Here is a 9,427-nt window from a genome sequence, read left to right as displayed (position 1 = left end):
TGAGAGGGACTCCTGCGGGAGAACGGGGTTGGGATGGGGGAGGCGCCCCACGGCAGAGTAGGAACGATACATGCTTTCGCGTAAGAGTCTCCAAAAAGTCGGCAGATTAGTCGCTAGTCGCGTTTTTGAAAAATGGTCGCTGGAGGGGTCTGAAAAATCGCTGAGTTGGCAACACTGCACCTGCGGCGCTGGCTCGCTCTGCCGTATTTTTTTCCCCGTCCCCTGGTTCAGTCAAGTGGATGTGATGACAGCGGCGGCAGATGACGCATTAATCGCGCGACACAACAAATCGATGATGAAATTCGTTGCCAACGCTTTTAAAAGTCAATTTTATCGATTCGTTGTTGCAGCCCTATGCAGCACACTCAAGTATTAGGTGGAGAAGTGTCCTATTTAATCTAAATTTGAACCAAAAACCCCCCAAAAAATAGATTTTAACTTGTGAACTCAAAAAAAAAAAACAATTTATACATTGCCTGAAAACCAGGATGAATTAGAATTGACCACTCTGTCACATAGATGTTATTCATCAGAAGAGCTGATTATCATGTTGCAATTTCACAGTTCAGACCTTTTTTTTTTTTATTATTTATTTCCATAATCTTTACTAATACTATTATTATGGAACAAACAAGTTCAACCATGAAATAATGCAGACATAGGATATCTGCTCAATTGTAGTTCTTATTGCATCCAGCAGATGCTGCCATTCTAAACTGTATTGGCCAATTGTGTCAAATTGGTTAACTGGTTCACGGAGCTTTGAAATAGCCATCACTATTAATATGTCGGAAATAGAGCACAGAGTAGATAGGAGGAATGTTATTTTGGATATCTGAAAGTAACTGCCCACTACACAGGAATGGAGGGAAGTGACATAATTTGTACTAGTAAGAATTACTTTTCAGATATTGGAAATACTTATCCGGTCAAGCAAATATATGTTGAAACGGTCATTTAAAATAAGTAAAGATTTTACCTTATACTTCAATTTTTATTCTACATTACTTAAAATGTAATTTCTATGGTTAGAAATGTAATTAGTGATATCTGAAGTACAATTCTGACTAGGAATATTTTAATATTTGGTAGAATGCTTTATTGCTATCTACAATAGAAATGTAGGTTGTCTAATTTATTTTAAAATGGAGGCCCGTTATTTTTTTTGTTAGGCATAATTAAGATGTACATGTCTGGGATCCTAATTTAACTAGTCTTGAAATAAGCAGTTGATATCTGTAATGACATTTCTATAGCAGAAATATATTTTGTCAAGATTTTGATTTGTTGATATCTAGAATGTTCATTTTTAATATCTAAATTTGTCATGATTAGTAATAAATGTATTATGGTGATCAGATATTAGAGTTAATCCTCGTCAGAATTCAGTTTTAGACATCCAAAATGTCTATTTTAGATGGGAAGAATTTTATTATAGATATCTGGAAGTAACGCTCAATACACATGAATGGGAAGCGTGACGTAATTTGTACAAATAAGAATTACATTTTAAAGTAATACTTTTTTTATTTAAGATTACTGAAGTGTTAATTATGACAGGGAAGACATTTATTGGAGACTTCAGGATTACATATTCAGTCAAGCTAATAAATGTGAAAATGGCCTGCCATAAATGCTGCGCTTTGAACTACAACAAATTAGGACACTTGCACAGAGATTTACGTTAAAACAACGATTACAGCTTTTAGAGGACAGCTCTGCACCCTCTGCGTCTCCTTTTGAACTCAGTGGGTACTTGTGGAAGTAGTTGATGTATTATTTCAGCTTTAGAGATCTTCATGAGCTGCTCCTGGGTGGGTTTAACAAAAAAAGGTTACTCATCATGATAAGTTTCAAAAAATGAAAACAAAAAATATCAGTAAAATTCCTTCCAGTTTCACAGCATTCAACACCAGAGACCGAAAGCCCCAGAAAAAAGAAACCATGATCCACAAACAGAGGAGCTTAAGTATAAAGATGAATCAGATTCAAGCAAAAACAAACGATAAACAAAAATGTTAAAGACAAAATAAAAGAGAACTTTCCTTTTTGGGGAGCAGAAAGGCAGTTCAGGTTTTGTTCCACCTGTGAACCAAAAGACCTCGCATAGGAACGTGAGACTCTCTCTAAGAGTGAGAGGAAGGTTGTAAGTGCCACCAGAAGGTACTTAATTTTACTGAGACGTTGGTAATCTAGAGTGGGACCCCCCCCCAGTTATCCAGGTTGGCACCATAAGATTGGTGTGTATTGGGCAGAGTTAAATTGCATACCGGGCAGAGTTAAATTACCTGTAGATAATGGGAAAGGTTTTGCAGTTCTATGGTAGTAGAACAAAAAGCAAGGTTCTGGGGAATTGTCAACTGCCCAAGGAGAAAGTGGACGCAGTGCCGGGAACCTTTTGTGAGCGTGTTGAAATATGCATTTCAATGTACAGCCCCATTTCTTCTAATACAACCGCATCTAAAGCAAAAAGAAAAAAAGAAAGCTTGCCACACGCCTCCAGCCCCCCGCCGGGAACCTTGTGTGTTGCTGATGATTACAAGCTGCTATTCACTGCCCTTTATGCTATCTTGGGCACAGCTTGTTCATGTAACTAACCCCCCCCACTCTCATCCTCATACTACACTGATGTTTGGGTAATAATGTGTTCTGATAAGCGCCAAAAGACACATTAGCATAGTAGAGTTAATTACTGGTTTTGCTATGAAACTCACATTGATAAGTTTATTTACTCCCTCCTGAAAAAAAAAAAAAAAAAAAAACAACAACAGTTGCTGAACACCGGAAATCCGCCACTACGACAGAGAACTTTAAGCCCTTCAGTTCCAAATAGATGATTTTATTCCTTTTTTGAGAACAAACTTCTCATAATGTATGACGCTGTTGCTTGCTAATCTGCAACCTGAGACTAATACTGCAGCTACAGAAACTACAAAATTTACCATCAATTTAAATTTCTTTCAAAAATCCACCACAACAAAAAATTTGAATCGATTAATTGAATTGATTTTTAGCCCAGGCCTACCTCCTACCTTCTCACAACTTCCCCTCATCATTGCAGCTGAAGGATCTGCCCTATATCTGCTGAAGAATGTAACCGTAGTACCTGGTAGAATTCTTTTTCAGAGTATCTTTGAATTCAGGCAGTAAAAAAGCTGCAGTTATTTTATTTTTCCTCTCCTTTATCCCCTCAGGTCTTCAGCAGCACCATGCCTGTTAACATTGGGAGGTTCTTGCCAATCAGCTTCTGATCCCTGAACAAAGGCACTAATTTCGGGCACAGAGGACATTAAACATGAAGGAAGTAAAGGAGAAGCAGGAACCAGAACATCAGCCAGATTCTCAAACCACAGTGGAACCAGAACTCCGCGGAGTTAAAGAAGAACAAGTTGAACTGCAGATATTTGGAACTGAAGGCCAGCTTTCTGTGAAGCAAGAGAAAAGCATATTTGTGGATGTCAAGATATCCCACAATAAACCAGAGATAAAGGAGGAACCAGAACCCCGACTGATAGAAGATGAGGAACCAGAAATTGAACAGTTGCAAGAGGAAGAAGAGGAACTGGAACCTGGACAGTTTAAAGAAGAAGAGGAGGAACTAGAACCTGGGCAGATTAAAGAGGAGGATCTCTACAGTTATGCAGAAAAGCAGGAGACTGAAAGCTTCTTAATAACTCCAACTCTTGAGCAAAAAGACAACAGTGAAGCAGAACCACACGGAGACCATCTCCTCTCTGCCAGATACCATCAGAATCAACCTCAACAAGGAAGCAACCAGAACCATTCTGGGTCAAGCAGAGTCAAAGATCTGAACGACTCTGTAAAGGAAAAACACTCATCCTGTAAAGTTTGTGGTAAAAGTTTCACTCAGCAACGGTACCTGGCAGTTCATAGCAGAATTCACAGTGATGAGAAGCCATATTCTTGTGACACCTGTGGCAAATCTTTCAGGTATACCCACAATTTGACCTGTCACATCAGAACTCACACAGGGGAGAAGCTGTTTTCGTGTAAGATCTGTGGAAAATCTTTCAGGCATAGCTCTAATTTGACCCGTCACATCAGAACTCACACAGGGGAGAAGAAGTTTTCTTGTAAGCTCTGTGGAATTTCTTTCTATTTCAGTGATCAATTAACTACTCACATGAGGATTCACACAGGGGAGAGACCGTATACCTGCAATGTCTGTAGTAAATGTTTCAGTAAGAACTGGCAGTTGATTGATCACATGAGATCCCACAGCGATGAGAAGCCGTATTCATGTGACACGTGTGGTAGATCCTTTAGGTACAGAGGTGATTTGACTCGTCACATTAGAACTCACACAGGGGAGAAGCCGTTTTCTTGTAAACGCTGTGGAAAGTCTTTCACTGACAACAGTCAACTAACTGTTCACAAGAGGACTCACATGGCCGAGAAGCCATTCCGTTGTTTCATTTGTGGTAAAAGTTTCATACAGAAAGCTAACCTGCTTTATCATATTGGAAATCACACGGGGGAGAGACCATTCCAGTGTGAACGCTGTGATAAATCCTTCAAACGAAGCACTGATCTGGCCTGTCACTTGAGAACCCACACCGGTGAGAGACCATACTCCTGTGAGCTCTGTGGTAGATCTTTCATATATAGCAGTGATCTGACTCGTCACATTCGCTCTCACAAGGGGGAGAAGTCATTCCAGTGTGAACACTGTGATAAATCCTTCATTCACAGTAGTGATCTGACACGTCACGTTAGGATTCACAGTGATGAAAGGCCATATTCTTGTGAACTATGTGATAAATCTTTTAAGCAGAAGGGGGACCTGACTACTCACGTAAAAATTCACACTGGCCAGAAGCCCTTCTCATGTGATACATGTGGACGAAGTTTTAACAGACACTACAACCTGATTTCGCATAAAAGGACCCACACAGGGGAGAAGCCGTTCCTTTGTGGGGTTTGTGGTAAAGGTTTTGTAAAGAATAAATCCCTGGAATATCACATGAAAACACACGGGAGAGAAGTGTTTCAGTGTGAACTGTGCGAAAGATCTTTCATCCAAAGCAGTGATCTGGCTCGTCACCTAAAAACTCACACACCTGAGAAGTTGGATCCTTGAGTTTAACAGGATATGTTGGTCGGGAGTAGTGATTTGGAGGTAGTGTGGCAGCAGATTAAAGCTGCTGTTTAAATTGAAGTGGTTCCCTCTGAGAATTTTGACTGTATCCAAATCTCCTACAGGTTATGAACTTTAGCTTTTATGTGTTTGCTGCCACTCTAGGAGTTTGTAAAACCTAAAAAGTGAAGAACCTCTCCTGGATGAGAGGCGACACTTCTTCTAAAAAGCTTCACGTCCAGTTGGCTAAATTAAACCTGACTAGCAAAACCAATGTGGTTTAAAATTTTTCATTATTTTTGCCTCTGTGGCTTAAAACCTCATCTGTCCTTCACAACCTTAGTGTTCACCCCAAATCTCTGACCGATGACAGCAAGCACACAGAACCCTCCTTTTACATGAGAAATGCATGAAAACAACCAGTGTGGCTGACTTTTCCATTTAAATAACTCGATGGCTCACTGTGGCCTCTTACCCACTGAGTTTAGCAGGTTAACGCATATTTTTCAATAACAATCGTTATTTGGCTCCCTTCACATTGGCAGAAAAACCGGGTCTGGCCCTCTTGGCAGCTGCGTGTCTGGTCAAACTGTCACGCTTGGTTAGCACGGATGATGTCACTAGTGCAACAGAAGCAGGAAAGCAAACAATGGAGAGCATCATGTAAGAAATCTTGAGTCGTCTGCTTTGTTTTTTACTGTATTATCTGTCCGAATCCCTCTTACCAGTGCTGCGGCATGTTTATGGAATGTAAACAGAGTTATTTTTGATTGTAAGATCAGAAGCGACTGGCCCAGTGTGTTGACGTCTGTACGTTACCCTCATTGGTATCGCATACATTAGGGGCTCTGGTGTTTCCACAGCATGCCGATTAGAGCTGAGGCGATTTTAAAGCAGGTCGCTTGCAAAGTCGTTTGTCCGGGATAGACAGGGTTAAGTGTGTTGTTCCCACCACTACTAAAAGCCGATTGTTTAGGTTTTAAACGGATTTTCCCTCTAAAACCAAAGGGCAGGTGTCCCTTTGAGCTGTGGAACATGTTTATGGAAGTAAATCTTTGTCACTGGGATTTGAATTAAAAATGCCACTGAAATTTAAATGTTGTGTGTTTGTACTTACTGTTTCAGTGTTAAAATATATTCAGAACACATTTTTGACCTAAAAAAAAAATTCATTGTCATTATTTCTACACAGTTGAAATGTAATTTATTTTCTCTTCAAGTTAAAAATTCACATTACTATTTCAAAGTAATTATATTTTCAATACTTATTTTTCAGTTACATTTTTCAGTGTTAAAAAATCTGCATATAAAAAAATTCAACCTTTCAAAACTCAAACTCAATATTTTCAGCCTCCTGAGATTCAACTGGCTCTATTTCACCGTCTTAAATTCGGCGTCTAAATTCAGTGTAAAAAGGGAAGGGTTACTTCAGGTCACAGACATTAGCCATGGATTGTGGCGTCCAACACCCAGCCAATCCCGTTACGTTTTCTTAGTCCGTATGAGCGCCACATGCGTCACGTCACATGATTTACTTCCATACATGTTGCCTCCAGCTGAAGACCCATTTATTCAGACAGGATTTTCACTCATTTTCATGTTTGCTGTTTTCTTTCTAAAATCATAAAGACATCAAATAAAACTTATTTGATGTCTTTATGATTTTATTGTGCTTTATTAATAAAGTTTGCTTTCTTACTGAATTTCTTTCCATTAAATGTTCATTTTTTTTCTTTTTTGTAAATCGTGAAAAATGGAATATACTGTTAGGATCTTGATAACCTGCACTCATATTTTATTTCTAGAGCTTGATTGTTGAAGTAATTAAATATCATCTCTAAGGGTTTTTTCAAACATGCAGTTGTTGGTAGATTTAAACGTAGACAAACATAAACTTGGTCCTGTTTGGGTTGGTTGAAAGCACATGTCTAATATGCACCAAACTGTGCATATTAGAGATACAAGTGTTGTGTTATAGGTGATGTCTGAAATATATAATAATATATAATTATATTTTATTAACATTGCTGTACAATGTTTCAGGTTGTTTGGATTTTTTCCCCCTGTTTATTTTAGATGTTCCACAATTGTTTTAGTTTTATATCTTATACTTTTGTACTATTTTGGTTGAGGTTCCTAAATACATTTTTGCTTTTATAAATCAAATTGCTTGTTGTTTTTCGAGTAAGCATCACCAATTCATACAGTTTGTCACATCATTAAAAAACAAACAACATATTATGCCCAATACCTTCGTTATTGGGCATAATCTGGAACTTTAATTAAATATGACACAGAGCGAAAATATACACCATTAACTGTAATTATATAAAACATATCAAATATGTGCCAGAACTTAAATATTGACAGGTTTTGGCAGGATTTTGTTTAATAAAGGGCTTGTGCATTATCAAATCAGGGCAGCGAGCCTGTCTCTTGTAGCATTCCCAGGTGTTAAATTTGAGTCAGGCAGTTCTTGTAACATGTTGTACCCTGCTACATCCTCATCAGGTTCCAAGATGTCTCCGTTATCCAAACATTATGCAGAAAGGCGCAGGAAACTATTTGTTGGTATGCAAATGTCTGCTTGACTTCCACCTAGTTTTCATTATGCTAAAAGCTTATAACCCTGAATAACTGAGCGCCCCTTTGACTGGTGGTAGTTGACCTTCATTGCACTCTGCAATTCACAGGTTCCCTATAGGGAGTGGTTAAGCAGATTGGTGTTTCTGAAGACGGGTATCCTCCATCACCCAGAATGAAGAACCTACTTGGACGATACCTTCTTGCAGTGTATAAAAAGAGCTGCTTTTCAAAATGCAAGTGTCATGTACAGACTTCGAAAGCCAATAAAAATATTGAGTAACTTTCCAGAGGAGGCACAAATTGCCTGCATGGTTATTGAATTGAAACCTATGTAATTAAAATATTCCAGTCTATGAAGTGATGGGGGCTTAATCCGAATGTGGCAACCGTCAATTAGACCAACAGCTTTATAGAGGATGGCTGTCCCAGAAAGTTGACCAAATCCATGACCCACAGTGTCCAGATTGGCTGGGCTTGGAGGATATTACTCAGTTCAAATTGTCCCAAATAAACTGTGCTACCGTGTGGACAATTATGGATGGTGGACCTGGGAATGTTAAAAACACATTACACCACACAGTAGGGGGGCAAGCCAGTAAACAGTCATATGAAAAAGTTTGGGCAGCCCTATTTATCTTATTTTTACTTCTAAATATGTGTTTGCAACAGCTATTTGAGTTTGATATATCTAATAACTGATGGACAGAGTGATATTTCAGTATTAAATTGAGGTTTATGGGCTTACAGAAAATGCGCCGTACACATTAAAACAAAATTTGACAGGTGCAAAAGTATGGGCAGTTCAGCAAAAAAGAGACATTGAAATTCAGTAAATTCTTTCGCCTCTAGTCACTTCCTTGATTTTTCTCCATTTTTGACCATTCTTCTTTGCAATACAACTGCAGTTCAGCTAAGTTGATGGTCGCTGAGCATAGACAGCCTGCTTCAAATCATCCCACAGATGTTCAACGATATTCAGGTCTGGCGATTGGGATGGCCATTGTTATTGCTCCTCTGCATAAATGCCTGTTTGGTGCAGTTTTGGATCATTGTCTTGCTTGAAATATCCATCCCGGCGTAACTTCAACTTCATAACTGACTCTTGAACGTTATTCCCAAGATATTAAGATAAAGATCAGTCTGCTAATATTGAGTGGAATCTATGTGACCCTCAAGTATAACAAGATTCCCAGCACTGGCCGCCCGAAAGCATGATGGAACCTCCACCAAATTTTACAGTGGGTAGCAAGTGTTTTTCTTGGAATGCTGTGTTTTTTTTGCTGCCATGTATAACACATTTTTTTTTTATGACCAAACAACTCAATCTTTGTTTCATAAGTTCACAGGACCTTATTGCAAAATGAAGGTGGCTCGTCCAATTGTGCTTTTACTCCCTCTTGCTCAGTTAATAAAAAACAACAACATCAACTACCATAACTATGCAGACGACACACAGCTTTACATCGCCATGTCACCAGGTGATTATGAACCAATTCAAGCACTGAGGAAATGCTTAGAAGAAATCAATGCCTGGATGTGCCATAATTTTCTTCAACTGAATAAAAACAAAACTGAAGTAATAATCTTTGGACCAATAGAGGAGAGATCTAAAGTTAGCACACAGCTTCGGTCGCTTCAGCTAGTAATCACTGATCAGGCCCGAAATCTAGGTGTAGTGATGGATTCAGACTTAAACCTCCAAAAGCATTTAAAGACAATTACAAGGTCGGCTTTCTATCACCT

At 38.8% G+C, this 9,427-nt stretch overlaps 1 protein-coding gene across 2 annotated transcripts in view; it reads left to right on the top strand.

Annotated features, from left to right (window-relative positions):
* The window catches only part of LOC107095292 (gastrula zinc finger protein XlCGF57.1-like), a 7,613-nt gene extending 2,115 nt beyond the window's left edge, over positions 1 to 5,498 (top strand). For both annotated transcript variants that reach the window (XM_015391311.1, XM_015391309.1), the window contains exon 3: positions 3,195 to 5,498. In XM_015391311.1, the coding sequence (XP_015246797.1) occupies positions 3,296 to 5,101 (1,806 nt within the window). In that variant the 5' untranslated portion in view covers positions 3,195 to 3,295 and the 3' untranslated portion in view covers positions 5,102 to 5,498. The remainder of the gene's footprint in view (positions 1 to 3,194) is intronic.
* The last annotated feature ends 3,929 nt before the right edge of the window (positions 5,499 to 9,427 follow it).

The sequence above is a fragment of the Cyprinodon variegatus genome, unplaced genomic scaffold (assembly GCF_000732505.1).
Source record: "Cyprinodon variegatus isolate N-32 unplaced genomic scaffold, C_variegatus-1.0 Scaffold535, whole genome shotgun sequence".
NCBI lineage: Eukaryota > Metazoa > Chordata > Actinopteri > Cyprinodontiformes > Cyprinodontidae > Cyprinodon > Cyprinodon variegatus.
Note: the sequence above shows the minus strand (reverse complement) of the source record. Positions and strands in the feature narration are given on the sequence as shown.